At 43.4% G+C, this 21,593-nt stretch overlaps 1 protein-coding gene across 1 annotated transcript in view; it reads right to left on the reverse strand.

Annotated features, from left to right (window-relative positions):
• Nucleotides 1-1,208: 1,208 nt before the first annotated feature.
• NCALD (neurocalcin delta) overlaps nt 1,209-21,593 on the reverse strand; it is a 166,255-nt gene continuing 145,870 nt past the window's right edge. The window contains exons 3-4 of the mRNA XM_068237739.1: nt 8,281-8,386; nt 1,209-7,557 (exon numbers count right to left, since the gene is read on the reverse strand). Coding sequence (XP_068093840.1) covers nt 7,460-7,557; nt 8,281-8,386 — 204 coding nt within the window. The 3' untranslated portion in view covers nt 1,209-7,459. The remainder of the gene's footprint in view (nt 7,558-8,280; nt 8,387-21,593) is intronic.

The raw sequence follows: 21,593 nt of genomic DNA on the forward strand, positions 1-21,593 counted from the left end.
CTCATTCTTACCTAAATAACACTTTTCTTAATCAGATGACTCTAAAGGTGGCCACTAACAGTCCAATTTTTAGTGGAGAATATTTTGAGGAATGCAATTGGAGATAACATGTTATAATACATCAATTATTTCACCATCAATGAACCAAACTGCACTTCATACCCATCACAGCTGATTGTAAAAACTAAATTCCAGTTGACAAAATTGCAGAATGATCGCTTTTAGAATCATTCGTAGTCATTTGGGAACATCAGTGGAGTTACTTTTCTTCCAATCTAATCACATTTACAGTATCAGATTCATTAAAAATTGGACTGTTAGTGAATGCCTTAAAGGAATACTATAGGGGGGTCGGGGGAAAATGAGTTGAACTTACCCGGGGCTTCTAATGGTCCCCCACAGACATCCTGTGCCTGCGCAGTCACTCACTGATGCTCTGGCCCCGCCTCCAGTTCACTTCTGGAATGTGTGACTTTAAAGTCAGAAAACCACTGCGCCTGCTTTGCCGAGTCCTCGATCCCGCTGATGTCATCAAGAGCGCACAGCGCAGGCCCAGTATGGTCTGTGTCTGCGCAGTACACTCCTGGTGACATCAGCGGGAGCGAGGACACGGCAACGCAGGCGCAGTGGTTTTCTGACTTTAAAGTCAGAAATTCCAGAAGTGAACTGGAGGCGGGGCCGGAGCATCGGTGAGTGGCTGCGCGGGCACAGGATGTCAGTGGGGGACCATTAGAAGCCCCGGGTATGTTCAGCTCATTTTCCCCCGACCCCCCTACAGTATCCCTTTAACTTAACCTTAAAGGCGCACTATGGCGAAAAATTATACAATTTTAAATATGTGCAAGCATATAAAAATAAATACTTTTTTTCCAGAATAAAATGAGCCATGTATTACTTTTCTCCTAGGTTGCTGTCACTTACAGTAGGTAGTGGAAATCTGACAGAAGTGACAGGTTTTGGACTAGTCCATCTCTTCATAGGGGATTCTCAGGGATTTATTGATTTTCAAAAGCACTTAGTGAATGGCAGTTGCTCTGTCCAACTGCCAAAAAACTATGTAGCGTGCAGGGAAGCTAGCCAGCATCCTCGTTTAAATCCTTTTTAGGGGATATCCTTATAAAGTATAAAAGCCTTGCTGAGAATCCCCTATGAAGAGATGGACTAGTCCAAAACTTTTAGCTTCTGCCAGATTTCTACTACCTACTGTAAGTGACCGCAATATAGGAGAAAAAGTAATTTATAGCACATTTTACTCTGGGAAAATTTTTTTACTTAATTTGTCTTTTTGCACAGATTTTAAATTTTACAATTCTTCGCCATAGTGCCCCTTTAAACTGGCCCAACTGTCTAGCATTTTTAGGTAGTTGGGCAACTTCTGTGTATGTTTGGGAACAGGTTTTATTTACAGTTGTGTTTTCCCATGGTCTACAAAGAAAGTTCTTACTTCAGGAGTTGGGTAAAAAGGATGCTGAGATGGCAACAGAGCTTCTATTTTCCACTACTTTCTGGTAAATTACTAACTGCCTTTTGAGGTAGTGTAGCTTCTTTTTTTGTTATTATGGCACTTTCCAAACCTCGCAGAAACATTTACACTCGTGTCTACCCCTGAAACACTTACCATCCAGAGACTTTACCAAAGTCCTACAAGCATGCACATTCCATGGACAGTTTTCTCTGAAACCATGTATCTGTTGTCAAAGATGAGATCTTGATGACAACTATACAGATATGGGAGAACATGAACAACATCATGAATCCTACTGCTGCCACCTCCACTCTTCGTTTTCCACCAAGAACGTTCCTTTTCTCAGTGGAATGGCTGAGATTTCCTCATTAGTAGCTAATCTACCTTCTCCATCTCTGCCCACACGTAGAACTGCAGAATGTAACTGTGCACATTTTCCATAAACTGCAAATGCAGGAGGCAGCTTGGACCAGTGGATAGATACAGAAGTCTGCTATGAGGTAAAACAACACTACGTCTTCACCAAAAAGATGAAATTCTCACATCATGGGATGACGTTTTAACTCGTAAACTTTCACAATACACTGGACCTCATCGTGTACATTCTACTAAAATGTGTATGCTGTCCATCACTGACAAACTGATTACAGGCTTGTGTACATGGAGGTTTTTATGTTGCTTCTTCTGATGGACTATAGACAGATGTTAAACAGTGTTTGAGCTCTGAATAGGGTCTTCTGGAATAGTGTAAACTTGTGTTTGTTGTTGCTTTTGACAAAGCTTTGCCTTGTGTTTTTCAAAACACAGCCTGACCTATTATCCTGAATTTGAATTTCTTTGCGGATTGTACTGAATTTGGTGGCTGGCAGCGATCAAACACTGTTCAAATGCAAATAAACTGCTGTTCTAGCAGAAACTAAATGCTTTTAAATGCGATCTCAACTAAATGGTATGGTTCTAAGCAAACATGATTAGTTGCTATGACTACGCATCATCATGCATAAATCAAAGTACTGATCTGGCTCTCCACTACGACCAGTCAGATGTCGGTTTCATCATCCAATTCCAATGTGGGAACATGAAATCTAGAATGTGACTGGTTACTATAAATAGAAGGAATAGGCCTGCAGAAGGCTACTGTGTCATTGGCTGAACCAGGTGTCAATACATTTCATCAGTAACACCAAATCTTAAAGAAACCCATTTGTGGAAGAAAAACATACAGATTTACGTCTCCAAATGACCTTTTTAGTGATTATCTCCCTTGAAAAACGAATGAGTGTGATGTCACGTGCGGCATTCCGTTTATTAACGAGGCATTTCATTTAAATAAATGAGAATGAACAAGATGCGATAATTCATTTACTGAACAATAACACACTCACATCCAAACTTGGCATAGCAATGCAACTAGGAAGGGGGGGATGGGGGGGTGCATGAAATGACTCACAAAACTGCAGCAATATGCACCGATGTTAGTAAATATCCATGCATGGTTTTTGGCAACGCTTGCAAAGGTTTTTCTTTTTTGCTTATTGCAATTTCTGTACAGTATATTAAGATACCTCCAACGTCTGTCAAATAGAATAACGGAACATAAAGCCCCTTCTGCCTAAATTGGGCCCAATCTACCCTTAGTTGGGTAAAAATTACTCACATTTTCCTAAAATTTTGGAACAGCTGGAAGGTATGAGATTGTTTAAAGTGGACCTGTCACTTTAGATCAGCGATGGAAGCCATTTTAGTCCTGGACAAATAGTCAAGAGCCTTCAGGCTATACGTTCTTCAAAGCAAAACCTATAGGAACTGGGCATAGGATGAAAAATGTATAGGAGGAAAAGGGGAGCAGCCTCAAAAGATCATTAGCTCCAGAGATGCAGGTTGCCAAAGTCTCTGTGAAAGGGAAGGCAATGTGTGCTCCTGAGCTTCTGTATATAAGGCAATCAAGCCCCTCAACCCATTAAAGGATCTATAGCAGGCTTTCTCAACCAGAGTTCCCTAGAACTCCAGGGGTTCCCTAGCGTTTTCCCCCATTGTGGGGAAAGTATAATAGGGCATATTATAATAGGGAGGACTGTAAAAATAAGCACTAAATTAGAGGTCAGAATAATAATGACCACATTAATAAAAAGCACTAGGATAAGGAGACAGTATAATGAGGGGCCGTGTAATAGGGGTAGTGAAATAAACAGCCACACCTAATTTTAAAGACCACGCCTCCTGCAAAATAAATGCAGGGGTTCCTCGGGATAAAAAAAAAGTGTCTTCAGGGGTTCCTTAAGGAGGAACTCCAGTGAAAATAATGTAATAAAAAAAAGTGCTTCATTTTTACAATAATTATTATGTATAAATGATTTAGTCAGTGTTTGCCCGTTGTAAAATCTTTTAAATCCCTGATTTACATTCTGACATTTATTACATGGTGACATTTTTACTGCTGGCAGGTGATGTAGCTGCTGCTTGCTGTTTTGGCAGTTGGAAACAGCTGTAAACAGCCATTTCCCAAAATGTAACAGGGCTCACAGACAGAAAACTGCCAGAAGTACCTCGGTACTCAGAGCTTCTTGTGGGAGGGGTTTCACCACAATATCAGCCATACAGCGCCCCCTGATGGTCTGTTTGTGAAAAGGAATAGATTTCTCATGTAAAAGGGGGTACCAGCTACTGATTGGGATAAAGTTCAATTCTTGGTCGGAGTTTCTCTTTAAGATCCAAAAGTTAATTGCAGGGTTCCTCAAGGGTAAAAAGGTTGAAAAAGGCTGATCTATAGAGAGGGTAACTGTTTATATCCTAAATGGAGTGGGTGGCTACTTGCAGTGCTTGTTTCTTGACAAAAAGTAGTTCTGCTTCAAAATAATGTTCCTCTTCGGCCATCTGCATCGCTGGAACTACTGATCATTTTGACATGCAATGTTTACCTAAGACAGCTTTATTGATCATTTTCCTTTTTTTCTGGTCTGTGAAAGTTTGGTTGCAGAAAATGCTTATAAAGTAACATACAATAAATGATTTTGAGATATTTGTGAATGGCCAGTCTATGCACAGCACACCTGCACCTTTTTCGGCTGCCTTTGGAAATATGACTTTCTAAAAGTTGGTATTTTTATTTAACACAATTACATAGTGATAACACCCTTCCCATATCACTTTTTGTAGATTAACTCGCTTACTGTCCTGAAAAAGAGGCTTACAATCCACTATCCTTACCACACTCTAGGTCCAATTTGAGGGAAGTCAGATGGTATACAGGGTGTGTCTACAAGGTGTGATAGAGAGCCAGAAGCACTTGACGAAAACCCATATAATTATAGCAATACATAATTAACCACTGTGATTCTTAAAGAGACACTGAAGCGAAAAAAAAATATGATATAATGAATTGGTTGTGTACTATGAATAATTACTAGAAGATTAGCAGCAAAGAAAATATTCTCATACTTTTATTTTCAGGTATATAGTGTTTTTTCTAACATTGCATGATTCTATAATATGTGCAGATTACACAACACTCAGCATTCAAAATGAGTCTTTCAGAGCAGTCTGTGAAGTAATGACATCTCCTCTGGCAGAGGAAAAGTAAACATTTAAATTACAGTTGAGATAATAAAAGTCAGATAACAGCCCTCTCCACGACCAACTTGGTCTGAGAGCTTAATAGCTTTTTTGCATAGAGATAACAACTGGAGTTTCTCAACTCTTCCTGTACTGGAAACAATTAGACTGATGTATCTGATCTTAATGTTTAATTTCTTAGCTGTACTACACATACAAATCATAATATCATAATTTTTTTTTCGCTTCAGTGTCTCTTTAAGGCCCTTACACATGCCTGACCTGATAACTCAGCCAATAATTAGGTGTGTGTATGGCAGCCAGCGACACCGAACCCCAAAGCAATCCGCTGGGCGGATCTACTCACCATCAGTGACGCCGATCCCCCGCCTACCGCGTGATGTCAAGCATGTGTCACTCGTCATCTTTCCGTTGTCCCCCCGCATAGCAACACAGCGCGTCATCAGATTTGTTTTTAGCACAAGATGTGGCCCAGTTCCTACTGCAGAAAAACGGTCCGTTCGCAGATCCTAACAGATGCGGATCCAATGTCAACCTATGGATCTGTTCACATTGGTCTGATAGAACGGATCCGTTCCACATGATCCGCTAAACAGACTGCAAATTTGGTTCTGCAGCAATTTTCCTGGACCGCTCAGCCCAGCGAATCTAAAAAAAGAAATCTGAAGCCCTGCATCGGGGCAATGAAAGAGCAGAACATTTCTTCACACTAGTGAAGAAATGGACCGTTTTAGCCAGCAAAATCCACTTTGGTGATGGGGGTCTGGGGGTGATATGGGGAAACGGAACGGAAGCAGCTGAACCACAACAGAGTGAAAACAGATCCAAACAACCGGTAATCAGAACCGGTTTCACGGATCCGTTTGCCACTTAATGCCAGTGTGAATCGGGGCCTAATCATTGTGAAAAATTTTAAAATTTAAAATATATGCATATTAAAAATTTTAAGAGGGTAATATTAACTATAAATTACTTTTTTCCTATGTTACTGTCACTTACAGTAAGTAGTGAACATTTAACAGATCGGTCACGTTTTGGACTAGTCCATCTTCTCAAAAGCACTTACTGAACTGAATGTGCTCAGTCCAACTGCGTGCAAATAAGTATGGAAGCTAGTTGACAGCTTTGTATACATCCTTTCCAACAAGGTTTTTTTTTTTTTTTAATACTGGGAATCCCCCATGAGGAGATGGACTAGTCCAAAATCTCTCAGCTTTTATATATAGTGATATTACCGGGCCAAATTGCAGAGGGTCCAGGCAGCGCAGGAGGGCAGCACGGGACCAGTCAGTCTGAAAGGGGTTGGAGGAAGCCACAGGTATGTATAATTTTTTATTTAATCATCTCTGGTTTACTTTAAGCTTAAAACTATTTCCAACAGTACCCAAGAGGCGTTGTCACCTCACAGATACAGTACATATCCGATCTCTTGCCACCAGTTTGTAGAACGCTCATTGGTTGACTAATGGACCATGACACAAAATGGCTCCATGCCCCACTGTGGAGATTGTAACAGGCCCAGTTCAATAATACTTATCTAGATTAAAAAGAATAATAAAAAAACAAGATCTACACAACAGTGGTGCAACTCAAAAGCATGACCACACTGTGAATCTTCCCAGTCTTGAAAGGGGATTTCTACCATCACAGACCTCCGTAGTAACATCTCACTCATTGTAAAAGAGTCTCCTACGATCTTCTGAACTATTAGAGTAACACAATGAAGATGGATTTTCTTGCCACCATTGCCATGGATACAGTACACATTGCTTGGGTTAGGTAGTGTCTGCATGAGGTCCATGCTGAGAAGTAGCCAATCACAGCACGGCTCCTACACAGTCATAGTAGGCATGCATGGATTGGAAAGGAAGAATAGGATACTCATAGCAAGTGTGTCACGTATCATATTGGCAGCAGCTGTAGTTAACTGTTAGCTTCCTATGAGAGGAAACTGAGGAGGTTCTTCTGCCACAGAACGATGTAATCCTGCAGGACAGGTGAGCGATTGTTCCAGAGATTTATGCTGGTGGAAATCCCCTCCAACCCATCCATGCTGTCCATCACATTTTTTCACCAACAAAACCGACTAAAGCAACTAGAAAGTAATAAAACAATAGTTTTTACCACAGCCAAATCAAAATGGTTGATCAGCTTTGAAAAAATAAAAATAACAATTTCTCTTCAAGTGTGAGTGAGGTCTCTGCTGTCGTCCCACGTAAAATGGAAACCCAGGCATTGTAAAACGGTAACTATCCACCCGCCACACTTGACAATACTTGCCATTTAGACAGTAAGATACCACAGGAGGAAGTAGGTATGTTTGGCTGTGACAGGTTAACACCACAACAAATTATTTTTGGCAAAAAAAAAAATCAAATAAAATTATGGGTTTATCCAAAAAAAGAAACCGAGAGAAAAAGTTCAGAATTGTCCGGCACTGCTTGGGTCGCATTGGAGGAGGCGGACGATCGATGGGTCACTCTTTGCCCCTCTGATAAATTCCTCCAGTGACAGTTTTCCTGTACAGAAGAGGAAGGCGGATTAATTTTGAAATAGAGACATCTCAAATGTTCAACTGAAGCATCACTTTAGCCTCACACTTTATAAATACATATGCATAAATTAGCTAAGCATGCACATTGTACTTTAGGTCTCTACTTTTCTTTTTTGGGTAGCTCAGTCCTGTTGCTCCATTTCATGTTGAGACAACAATGCATTTTTATTGGTCAGGCAGCTATTCTAACTCCTCCCCTTGCTGGGAGTGAAACCATTTGTGGCCAGCACTGCAGCTCTACAGCTGATCAAAGATTTAACTTCTTGTTTCTGCTTAAGGAGTAAAACAACAAGTTAGCCCTTCCCTGTCTCTCTTCTCTGTCTTGATAGAAGAGTTAAGCAATGACAAATGGTTTATTGCTGGCATAACATTGTGATGTGAGAACTAATTTCTTAAAATAAATTCACCGGGAAGGGTGTAGGAAGAGTTTAATTATACACTTAGCAGAGAACAGTAGCTGCAGTGCTGACAACAAAGAGGTCATCTCTTTTAGTACCAGTAGAAGGTAGAGAAAGTTGTCTAAGGAAGAAACCTGACAGAAATGTATTTTAGATATACCTGTATTTATAGCAAAAAGTACTTGATTTGCCTGCAAAAGTGAAAGAAGTTAAAATAAGTTAAAAGCCAACGTATTATTCAAAATGGAGTCAGAAGTAAAAGAGAAGGGTAAGAGAGGATCACTATATACCATCTCGATTGGTGTCCATTTGTCGAAATATTTTTTCCGTCCTCTTCTCGGGCGTTGACTCATCTTCTGGCATTTTCATTACTGAGGAGACCATCTTGTAGATTGCCTGCATGATAAGACATACATTAGGCCTGTGGACATTCCATGCGTTATTCACAGGCAATTCAGAACTCATCAAGGGACCTTGTAAGTTATATATAACCAGTTTATATATTTACATAGCATAGACCCCAGCAACCAGCACGAGACCTCGATCCTATATTTATATCCTATATTTATACGGATCACTTTGCGTCCCAGGACATGAAACCACCACATAGTGGACAAACAGAATTCACAACTGTCTTGAGATGACTGAAGATCACAGGGGAAATTGCACAAGTGATACATATAAAATAAAAAGGTTATTCAAATAACTATGGCAACATAACTATAAAGTATGCAAAAAAGTTTAGATCAGGGGCGTAGCAATAGGGGTTGCAGCGGTAGCGACCGCATCGGGGCCCTTGGGCCAGAGGGGCCCCGAAGGGCCCTCCCTCAACTGCAGTATTAGCTTTCTATTGGTCCTGAGCTCATAATAATCATTTCTATAGATACATTGAATAGTGGTAATCAATAACACACTGTTCCCCATCCTTTTCTTGCACCTCAGACACTGTGGTTGTCATTGGCAGGTTTTGGTGCGCCATATCCATTGTTATGTATAGAGTGCTTGGGGGGGCCCCATGTAAAACTTGCATCGGGGCCCACAGGTCCTTAGCTACGCCACTGGTTTAGATATTACACTTCATACACATGCAGGGGCATAACTTGAGGGGAGCAGCACCTGCGATTGCAGGGGAAGGGGGGGGGGGGCAGAGCTGTGGAGGGCTCAAACTACTAACCTTCCCTTCCTCCGATACAGCGGACTATACTTCAGATCAGGTGTATTTGTGGCTACACTTGTTATGGGTGAGAAGATCATGATGGCCGCACTTGTTTTATGACCCTTGTGAGATGGGCCCCAAGGTCATGAGGGACACTAAGGGGAGTCAAGAGAAGGGGTGTGAATATTGGGGGGCCCCCATTAAAGCTTCACTGGTGGTCCCATGAAATGTAGTTACGCCACTGCACACATGTGCTGGAGAGAGGGGTGGGATGTACAGTGGATCACAAGGTGTTACCTAATGTACACTTTCATTGTTATACCTGTACTGTATACACCAGGTATGTCAACCCGGTCCTACGAGGGCCGAGATCCTCATACATTTTTGATACAGCTCAAATGAATTGATGGGTCTGAATCAGGATAGGTGTGGTCCATCAGGTAGAAGACATTCCTTTCTTTCTCAGTCCATCCTAAACACTGGCATGGATCTGGCCCTCCAGGCCTGGAGATCGACACATGTGGTATACACCCTCAAATTCTGTCTGTACCCCTCTGCTTCACTGCTATAAGCCCTCACTCCACCCTGTGAACAAAGTCTCACCTAGTTATCTCCAAATCAAACCACCTACCCATGTTTTTGCTTCTAATCCCTGCAACCTCTTTCCTCCCCATACTATATCCCTGTACGAACATCTTTTTCTTATTTTTTAAGCTTTTCCATTCTACAGGCATCTTCTCACCGTCCCCCTCCCTCCTCAAAAAGGCTGTCTTAAGACTACTACTTCAATTCTCTAGATAGCCGCCCTCCTCTTCAGCCTCCACCCTGCTTCACTTCTCCCCTCCACACCCAAACTGCTGGAACGATATGTCCATGCAGATTTAACCACTTTACCCCCGCGCGTACGTATTTCTCCGCCCCTTTTTCCATCCTTTAACAACCAGGGACGGAGAAATACGTACTTTCCGCGTTCCTGACGCTGCCCGCGCTCCCGCTCGTAAACACGCCGCCCGCCGCTGGTAAACACGCCGCCGCCCGCTCGCCCAGAGATCAATGAATGGGAAAATCCATCCCGTTCGTTGATCTAAGCCCCGCAATGATCCGCTGCTCTCCTATGGGCAGCGCGATCATTGTGAGAAAAAACTCACGTGTCCAGCCTCCTTATTCTTCCTCCAAGCTTCCGGAAGGAAGCTTGGAGGTCGCATTAAAACAAAAAGTTACTGTGGCCATCTTGTGGCCAAATAGTAAACTACACCCTACACATTTTTCACATACAAATAAATGACTTTTACACATAAAATTAACTCATTACCTCCCACACTCCCCATTTTTTTTTTTTTTTGTAATTAAAATTTTTTTTTAAAAAAATTTACAATTAAAAAAATACATAAATAGTTACCTTAGGGACTGAACTTTTTAAATATTTATGTCAAGAGGGTATAACACTGTTACTTTATAAACTATGGGCTTGTAATTAGGGATGGACGCAAAAATGAAAAAAACGCACCTTTATTTCCAAATAAAATATTGGCGCCAAACATTGTGATAGGGACATAATTTAAATGGTTTTATAACCGGGACAAAAGGGCAAATACATTTCATGGGTTTTAATTACAGTAGCATGCATTATTTAAAAACTATAATGGCCGAAAACTGAAAAATAATTTTTTTCCCCACATTTTTCCTATTTTCCCATTAAAACACATTTAGAAAAAAATAATTCTTGGCATAATGTCCCACCTAAAGAAAGCCTAATTGGTGGCGGAAAAAACAAGATATAGTTCATTTCATTGCGATAAGTAATGATCAAGTTATAGGGGAATGAATGGAAGGAGCGCTGAAAGGTGAAAATTGCTCTTGTGCTCAGGGGGTAAAACCCCTCAGTGGTGAAGTGGTTAACTAATTCATTTTTTTTTCAAACTCCCCTCTCGATCAACTCCAGTCTGGCTTCCACTCCAAACACTTCAAGGTAACGGCCCTTACCAAGATATTGCTAATGATCTCCTTAAATTTATATCCAAAAGGTCATTTGTCCATATTCTTCCTTTTTGATCTGTCACCTGTGTTTGATACTTTTGACCACTCTGTTCCTCTGACACTCATCGTCCGGTATACTTGAATATCCTTCCTAACTCTCTGGAAGGTCTTTTTCTCTTCTTCAAACCACGCCCACTATTCACACGCCTGCTACAATTGGTGGTACCTTAGGGCTTTGTCCTTAGTCCTCTTCTTTTCTCCACTTATAATGGTCTCAGCAAATTAATAACATTGTTTGGTTTTCAATACCATTTTCCGTACATGCAGACAACACAAAACTATACCTCTCAGATCTTAGTTCCTTCCTATGACAAGTTCCCTATTGACTTTCTGCTGTATCTTCTATCATAACTTCTTGCTTCCTAAAACTTAACATGAGCAAGGATGGGTTCATACTACACAGTTCTGTGTCAGGGCTCTGCCTCTGACACAGGAGACCTGGGTTCGAAACTCGGCTCTGCCTGTTCAGTAAGCCAGCACTTATTCAGTAGGAGACCTTGGGCAAGTCTCCCTAACACTGTTACTGCCTATAGAGCGGTCCTAGTGGCTGCAGCTCTGGCGCTTTGAGTCCGCCAAGAGAAAAGCGCAATATACATGTTCTGTGTTTGTTTGTTGAGTCCATCCACTTATGTTCGGTCACCTTTGATGTCTGCTGTAAAAGTGTCTGGTATACTTTTTCTTAAAACAACATTAAAGAAATGAAGGAAAGTATATTAGACAACGTGTCAAATATACTTTCCTTCTATACCACAATAATGTGCAAACTTGGGGAAGAGGGGGAAATGGGCATGAATTTCCTCTTGCTCCCCATTTTCCCCTACCATGTCTGTCTGTTTATTAATTAAAAAACACCAGTGAGAATGGATGTAGTCCATCTCAATAGGCATTCATTTTGACAGTCAGTCTATGGAGTTTCTGTGTTGTCCAACAGAGTAACCAAGCAGCTCGGGGTAACCAAAAACCACTAGGAAAGTATAGGTGACTAAAAGAGACCAAAAAGCCTTCCTACTAAAAAGCAATGCTTAGTGTGATTTGCCTTCTTAAAACAAGGTATTTGCGATAATTCAGCTTGTCATGCAGGACTTGAATTAGGCTTCCACTCTGGCAATAGATAGCACTATACATGGGACAGTCATAGCACCCATGATCAAGGTACTGCAACATAGCATTATACATGAGACAGTCATAGCATATATCAGTGATGGCTAACCTTGGCACTCCAGCTGTGGTGGAACTACAAGTCCCATGAGGCATTGCAATACTGTGACAGCTGTAAGCATAGCTCGGGGAGGCAGAGGCATGATGGGATTTGTAGTTTTGTCACAGCTGGAGTGCCAAGGTTAGTCATCACTGGCATATATGATCGAGGTGCTGCAAAGGTAGCTCTATACACTGGACAGTCATAGCAGAATTTTTTTTTTACTAACAAAGCTCAAAAAAAAAAATGTACTGACAGAACATTTTTGTTTTACTGACGCCCCACATGCAATACACCGCCACCGGCAAAGTGTGGGGTGCGAATGAGGAAGAAGAGTGCAGATACAGCGGTGGATACCGGACAGGTAAAGTAATAACACACAGGCACTGGTGGGGGTGTACAACTACATTTGGGGAACGCGGCCTTAGTTTTTATTGCATTCGTTATTATTGAAAGCCCTTACCACTGCACACCCGATCAAGCATGTCAGCCGGTCCATTCGATACATGTGCCCAATTTCGACCCGGTCGATCAGATATGCTTTTTGCACACCGATTTTCATCAGATCTGATTATAATCTAATCTGATATTCGATAGGCTTCCAAGTCTACTGATGTCTGGCCACCTTTAGGGCTGGTTCAGACGGGCGTTTTTGTGGCGTTTAACGCAGCGTTTCAGACGCAGCGTTTTTTGGGATCTACTGCCATCCCATGCAAGTGAATGGGAGCGTTTAGAGCTGGCTTTTGCAGGCTTTCATGAAAGCCTGGCGGTAGATCCCGGCGTTGCGTCTAGTCTCGAAAGCAACATGTTGCTTTCAGAGGCGGTAAACGCCAGGAAACTATAGCAGAGACCAGAACTGCTAGCCTTGAACGCTTCCCAAAAGCCTTCAAAAGCTAGCTTTTAAACGCTGGCGTTTGAACGCGACGCCAAGCAAAAGCTCAGCAGACGCCCGTGTGAACCAGCCCTTAGAGACAGCAGTGTACATTCCAGAGTAACACAGGAACTGATAAGCAGTAAGTGCTGTAATCTACTGGGGAAGGGAGAGGGGTTTGTTTTTTTACTGCCACCACAAAGTTCTCAATGATTTTACTGGCAGCCCAGATTTGTTTACTTTTTACTGACTATCAGTTAATTTACTGACAGTTGGCAACACTGATTCAACCTGATGTAGGGGAAACTGGTGCAGTATGGGGGATACAGAGTGGATAAGGGGCTGTCCTAAATGAAAAAGATACAGATCGCTAAAATGTAAGCACTTTTTTTCCATGGATATTTTTTCATTGTTATTTAGTATTTCTATATAGTGCTGGCATCTTCTGCAGCGCTTTACAGAGTATATACAGTCATGTCACTAACTGTCCCTCACAGGAGCTCACAACCTAATCCCTACCATAGTTCTATGTCCAATGTAGAAGACAGCCAATCAACTTATCTGTATGTTTTAAGGCTGTTGTAGTAAACCAGAGTACCAGGAGGAAACTCGCACAGACACAGGTAGAATATCCAAACTCCGTACAGATGGTGCCTCGGCTGAGACTCTGTTACGCAAAACGGTCATTTTCTGTCTCTTGGCCTATAGGCAAGCATCACTGCTTTTTCTTAGTTTAGTAGAACAAGCTCTTTAAAGAGACTCTGTAACAAAAATGTCTAAACCTATTCTAATGTGCTCTGGCTTACTGCAGCACTTTCTACTATCACCGTCTCTGTAATAAATCAACTTATCTTTCCCCTGTCGGCAGTGGTGGCTCCAGGAATTTTTTTTTTTTTTAGGGGGTGCTAAGCAGGTGCTGGACCAGTTTCCGGGGGAGCTGACGACCGGCAAAAAATGGGCGTGGTCAGAACCAGTGACGCACGAAAAAATGGGCGTGGTCATGACCAGATAAAGGCGGGGCTAACTGTAATTTAAAGTGAACCCAGGGTGAGAGCGATATGGTGGCTGCCATATTTATTTCCTTTTAAACAATTCTAGTTACCTGGCAGCCCTGCTGATCTATTTGGCTGCAGTAGTGAACTGAATTACACCAGAAACGAGCATGCAGCTAATCTTGTCAGTTCTGACAATATTGACAGAAACCCCTGACCTGCTGCATGCTTGTTCAGGGTCTATGGTTGAAAGAATTAGAGGCAGAGGACCAACACGGCAGCCAGGCAGCTGGTATTGCTTAAAAGGAGAAATATGGCAGCCTCAATATTATTCTCACCTCGGGTTCCCTTTAAAAGTGCAACGCAAAGACAGAGGGCCCTAATTTTGGTGACCCCTTCCCCAGAAAATTCACATAATTGTGCAAGTTTTCTCAAGAAAATACACATAGTGAGCAGATTTGAACAAAAAACACGTTCAATAACCCCAATATGCACAATCGTTATCAGATATGACCCCAATATGCACAATCGTTATCAGATATGACCCCAATATGCACAATCCTTATCAGATATGACCCCAATATGCACAATCGTTATCAGATATGACCCCAATATGCACAATCCTTATCAGATATGACCCCAATATGCACAATCCTTATCAGATATGACCCCAATATGCACAATCCTTATCAGATATGACCCCAATATGCACAATGCACAGCAGATCTGACCCCAATATGCACAATGCACAGCAGATCTGACCACAATCAGCAGCACCACCTGAAAAATAAAAGAAAAACCCATTTACTCACCTAGTCAGAAGACCTCCTGTTCCGACCTCCTCCTCTCCCGACCTCATTGTGGCGCGCAGCTCCCACAATCCTCTTCCTCCACATGACTTGCTGCCTGCAGCACCCGGCGAGCAGGGCTACGGGAAAATGGCCACCCGAAGCCATGCACTGCAGACTCTAAGTCTGCAGAGCAGGGCTTCGGGCGGCCATCTTACTGTAGCCCTGCCTGCTGCTCCAGGCTGCCGCTGTGAACTGACTCGGCGTCTTTTAGACGCCTTAAGTCAGTTCACACCAGGGGGTGCTTTGGGGGTGCTTGGACAATTCTAGGGGGTGCTCGAGCACCCCCAAGCACCCCCCTGTCGCCGCCACTGCCTGTCGGATTTGTCGCCCTGTGTCTGGAACGCTGCCAACTCTTCAGTGTTGTTGATCTGTTATGCACGCCCCCTCTCCACGCCCCCTCCCACAAGAAACTCTGAGGACCATGGAATTCCTGGCAGTTTTCTGTCTGTGAACCTTGTTGAATTGTGGGAAACAGCTGTTTAAAGCGGTTTCCAACTGCCAAAAAAGCATGCAGCAGCTACATCACCTGCCAACAGTAAAAATGTCACCATGTAATAAATGTCAGAATGTAAATCAGGGATTTAAAAGATTTTACAATGGGCAAACACTGACTAAATCATTTATACATAATTATTGTAAAAACGAAGAACTTTTTTTTTATCACATTATTTTCACTGGAGTTCCTGTTTAAAGAGACTCCGTAACAAAAATTGCATCCTGTTTTTTATCATCCTACAAGTTCCAAAAGCTATTCTAATGTGTTCTGGCTTATTGCAGCACTTTATACTATCACTGTCTCTGTAATAAATCAATGTATGTTTCCCCTGTCAGACTTGTCGGACTGTGTCTGGAAGGCTGCCAAGTTCTTCAGTGTTGTGGTTCTGCTATGAACTCCCCCTTCCAGGCCCCTCTATGCACACTGCCTGTGTGTTATTTAGGATTAGAGCAGCTTCTCTCTTCTCTCTTATCTTTTACAAGCTGGATAAATGTCCTCTGAGCTGGCTGGGCTTTCACATACTGAAGAATTACAGACAAGGGCAAAGCTGTTTGCAGGAAGAAATGACAGCCTGAAACTTCAGTGCATGAGAACAGGGGGAAAGAAACACACAAATGATCTCTTGAGATTAAAAAGGAAGGCTGTATATAGCCTGCTTGTGTATGGATGTATTTTCTATGTGTGGACATACTGTACATCAACCTACTTCCTGTTTTGGTGGCCATTTTGTTTGTTTATAAACAAACTTTTTAAAACTGTTTTAACCACTTTTAATGCGGCGAGGAGCGGCGAAATTGTGTCAGAGGGTAATAGGAGATGTCCCCTAACGCACTGGTATGTTTACTTTTGTGCGATTTTAACAATACAGATTCTCTTTAAGTCATTAAATGAGAACAATTATGCAAATTAAGAGCCTTGACTTTTTGTGGCTTGTGTAATTGCTGCAGATCAGAGACTCAGGGATCTTACCTCCAGAGGCCCACTGTTATGGGCAGACCACTTGCATATTTAGAAATGACATCAGAGATGATGGCCCCCATATTTCTCTTGTGACAAGTTTATTTTAATTCTAACAAGACACTGTGTTGGCTGAGCTGTGGCACAGATATGCGCAGTGTTCCAGGGATGTGCTGGGGGTATTGCTCAGCTATGACTGAAGATGAAGCAAGTGGAAGACAAGCAAGGCCAGCCTTACAGGAAATACGTTTGTTTAAATCTCAGTCTCTCTCTCTGATCTCTATAAATAGCTCTCTCATTCATTCTGTGGGGGACTCACACAAAGCTGCTCCTCTGTTTATAAAAACTAACACATGTCCCTGTCTGCCAGGGCTGCTGGATTTAAATACAGCAGCTAGCGTCATTCCTCAGTCATTACTTTTTTGTTTTTAGGGCCTAAGCCCACTGACGCAGTTGTGTCCACTTCTGTCTGCTTTTCAGCATCTCTACACTGATGTTTAACTGAAAAGCGGACACAACTGCGTCAGTGGGCTCAGGCCCTTAACCTCCTTAGCGGTAACCCCGAACTGAGCTTTGGGTAAGCCGCCTCGGAGGATATCTCAGCCCCTGGTGGGGCGATTTAAATTTGGTAAAGTGCTGTACGCGCAGCTAGCAGTTTGCTAGCCACGCGTACAGCTTGATTGGCGCCGCCGCCCGGCGATTGGCCGCACGCAGCGGCAGAAGAGGGCCCCCCCTGCCAGAGCCCTGCGCTGCCCGGACCAATCACTCCCGGGCAGCGCAAAGGGCTGGATCGAGTGCGCCTGACGCCAGGACGTCGGCTGACGTCCATGACGTCATTCCGATCGTCGCCATGGCAACAGGAGAAGCCAAACAGGAGATCGCGTTCTATACACGATCTCCTGCTTGCTGTTGTTGCCGGCGGCGATCGGAGTAGAGGGACACATGCGCCCTCTAGTGGTGTTTCATGTAGCTACCACTCGGGTAGCTACATGAAACAGAAATTTTTTTTTTTTTACAAAAAATGTGTAATGCAGCCTCCTTGGCGAAAAAATTTAACCGCCAAGGAGGTTAAAGAAATCTTAAAATTTCTACTATGTTGCTGTCACTTACAGTAGGTAGTAGAAATCTGACATTACCAACAGGTTTTGGGTTAGTCCATCTCTTCATGGGGGATTCTCAGCATGGCTTTTATTCTTTATAAAGACACTCTCTTAAAAAGATTTATACAAGATGCTGGCCAGCCTCCCTGTTCGCTGCACACTTTTTTGGGCAGTTGGATGGAGCAACTGGCATTCACTAAGTGCTTTTAAAAATAAAGAAAACCATGAGAACCCCCCATGAGAAGATGGGCTAATCCAAAATCTGTCGGTAATGTGAGATTTCTACTACTCTAAGGCCAGTTTAGGGGAAGCCAAATAACTTATCTGTATCTTTTTGGGACGTGGAAAGAAACCAGAGTGCCCGGAGGAAACCCACACAGACACGGGGAGAACATACAAATTCTGTGCAGATAGTGACCTGGCTGGGATTTGAACAGGGGACCCAGTGCTGCAAGGCGAGAATGCTAGCCAGTAGCCACTATTCCACCATGCCCATGCTTATTCTATTGTCTTTGACACCCACCGACAGGCATGAACCTGCCTCCCTTCTTTCCACAACTGTCAATCAAGCAGTTCAGCCAGGGGTAGAACTACAAATCGTGGATTATTATTATTATTATTTTAAAGCGCCAACATATTACGCAATGCGGGACAACAAATAGGGATACATACAGTGTTTACAAAAGGGTGTCGAAGTAGTAGAAGGTTACAGTTATCTAACATACAACATATCATAAAGATACACGCAAACAGGGTATAAGATACATGATCATTATTATTGATTTATAATGTGCTGACAGATTCGCAATCATGCGATTTTACAGCAATTCAAGTCCAAGTTAGTCCATGGGAAGGGTGTCATTGGTGGGGTTGCAACATCAAGGACACACTGGGGGAGGGGGGGGGGGGGGTTAGGGACACACTAGGTAGGTGCTCAGCTAAGAGATTTAAGGGGCAGCGTGTGTGTTTGTGGGGGTGGGGGGGTTCGGACCATTTTAAAGTGGTATGTCTTGAGGGCTTGCTTGAGGGTGTTGAAGGAAGAGGGCATGTCTAAGGGGGGTACGGATGGAGTTCTACAGGGTGGGGGTAGCTCTTCAGAAGTCCTGCAGGTGCACAGGGGAGTGAAAAATGCATGGGATCTTCCACTAGTGTGCGGTTTGACAAAATGAGGTATGGAAGTACAGAGGCGCCAATAGGATAACATACGATAAAAGGCCTAAACAAAAGTTTAGGAGTATGTGAATAAATTGTTGTCTCTTTACTCAACAGCTTTTTGTCTGTTTTAGTGTAGCTGGTCCACCACCTAAAAATTTTTATGCCTTTTATCGTATTTTATCCTATTGGCGCCTCTGTACTTCCATACGTCAAGTCGACCACCCTTGGTGGAAGGGTGACAAACCCTCCTTTCTTCCTTCTACCGAGAGTGACATCTTAGCCGAGTGGGGTCAGGCCTAATCTCCCCACCTGCCTATACAGTGGTTGCCTAGGGGCAACCCAGGTTTGTAAAGTATAATACTTACGATTTAATTTTTCATCCATTTTCCTTAACATACTACACTATATTGGGCTCTCGGTCTCCATTTTATATGACAAAATGAGGTTTCTTTTGCACTATAACGATATGTTGCTTAAAGAGAACCCAAGGTGTGTTTAAATAATGTTATCTGCATACAGAGGCTGGATCTGCCTATACAGCAGGGATGAGCAGAAACTACGCCAGTGCGAATTTACGCATCGTAGTTTGCATCTACGCATCGTAGTTCGTAGGTGAAGTTGCAGAACTAAGCTTACGAATTTACGCGTAGCGAAGTACCGCTACACGTAGCTTACTATGCGTAGTTAACATGTGTATTGCGTAGTGAACTACGTATGCATTATTCGTGTCTATTTTTCCGCGTACGATTGTATGCTTACAAATTTACGCATTGGAAAGGGGAATGTACGCATAGAAGAGTTCCCGGGATAAGCATCTAAAGAGGAATTCATGCGTTAAATTTTCTGCATACAGGCATAAGCATCCGCATACACTACGCTTCGCACTACGCGTAATTGCGTATTTTAACGCGTATTCTACGAAATGCCTACGAAGCGAATATTTGATTTCGAAGCCGTAGTTTGGCGAAGCGTAAATGCGTAAAACTACGCGTAGTTCCAGCGTAGCGAAGTTGGCTGACTACGACCATCCCTGCTATACAGCCCAGCCTCTGTTGCTATCCCAAACCCCACTAAGGTCCCCCTGCACTCTGCAATCCCTCATAAATCACAGCAGTGTTGTAAGGCTGTGTTTACATCTGTAGTGTCAGTCTCAGCTGCTCCCCCGCCTCCTGCATAGCTCCGGTCCCTGCCCCCGTCCCTTCCCTCCAATCAGCAGGGAGGGAAGGGATGCAGGCGGGAACTGGAGTTCTGCAGGAGGCAGGGAGAGCAGCAGACTGACACTATAGAGATAAACACAGCCAGCTCTGACAAGCTGTTTGTCAGCAGCGTGGCTGTGATTTATAAGGGATTGCAGAATGCAGGGGGACCTTAAGGGGGTTTGGGATAGCAACAGAGGCTGGGCTGTATAGGCAGATCCAGCCTCTGTATGCAGATAATATTCTTCAAACCCACCTCGGGTTCTCTTTAAAGAGACTCTGAAGCGAGAATAAATCTCGCTTCAGAGTTTATAGTTAGCAGGGGCATGTGTGCCCCTGCTAAAACGCAGCTATCCTGCGGCTAAACAGGGGTCCCTTCACCCCCAAACCCACCCCCGCAAACCTTGGTCGTAAATCTTGTCTTCCTGGAGGCAGGGCTAACGGCTGCAGCCCTGCCTCTCAGCGCGTCTATCAGACGCGCATCGCCGCATCTCCCCGCCCCTCTCAGTGAAGGAAGACTGAGAGGGGCGGGGGAGAGGCGGAGATACGCGTCTGACAGACGCGCGTGGGGCAGGGCTGCGGCGGTTAGCCCTGCTCCAATGCGGAAGCGCTCCCCCGCTGTACGGACGGGATTTGGGGGTGAAGGGACCCCCGTTAAGCCGCGGGATAGCGGCGTTTTAGCAGGGGCACACATGCCCCTGCTAACTATGAGGTCTGAAGCGAGATTTATTCTCGCTTCAGACTCTCTAAGTCATATACAAGCTCCCTGCTGATGCACCTCCTCAATGCTGCTAAGTCTGATCTCTCGCTGCTGAAAGTTTCCCAGAGTCACAATGATGAAAGAGTGGTTCTCCAAGGTTGATTTGGTTTACACCATGGAAAAATTGAGGGCGGAAGGGGTGGACTTTTAAGACTGTGGAGTCCGGGACTACAAACAATGGCTCAGTAGGGATTGATACCTCTCCTCCTGTCAAAGTGAAGGATGGCACACACAGGCCCTGATAGGAACTTAGTGTAGTGATAGGTGTGTCCCATTTCATGGTGGAGGAGGGATAATGAACCTAGATTGGCGGTCTGTGCCTTGCCATGGTGGGCACACACAGTATTTATCTGATTGGTGGTACTCAGCTAACTATCTGTTGTGAGAGTTTGTAGTAGATTTGTCTTGTCTTTTGTCATGTCTCTGCAGCAGATGGTCCTCTTGTACAGGACAGAAGGAAAACATGTTGAAATTCACCCTGTATGTATTTAGAGAGTTCAGCCTGTCTAATTCCCCCTCACCTGTGACTAATCATAACTGCAATTTGATCTCTCAGCTCTGTCAGCTCAGGAATCTCATCTGCTAGGGCAGAACAGGTAATTTGTAAGCACAGGATGTTAACCCTATGTCAGCTTCCATTAAAGCAGTAAGTAGAAACAGTGCAGATTTATTGCAGGATTTGTATCAGCTGTAAAAAAGAAATGTTTTCCTTTAAAGGTTATTATGCTGTTGCTGATCTTTTACGATGCGTACACATGCAGTATTATAACAAACGACGGGTCCGTCGGACCCTCCCGTGGCGCGGACGTTCAGTAGTACGTGAGTACAGGCTGT

The sequence above is a fragment of the Hyperolius riggenbachi genome, chromosome 5, assembly GCF_040937935.1.
Source record: "Hyperolius riggenbachi isolate aHypRig1 chromosome 5, aHypRig1.pri, whole genome shotgun sequence".
NCBI classification, from domain to species: Eukaryota; Metazoa; Chordata; class Amphibia; order Anura; family Hyperoliidae; genus Hyperolius; species Hyperolius riggenbachi.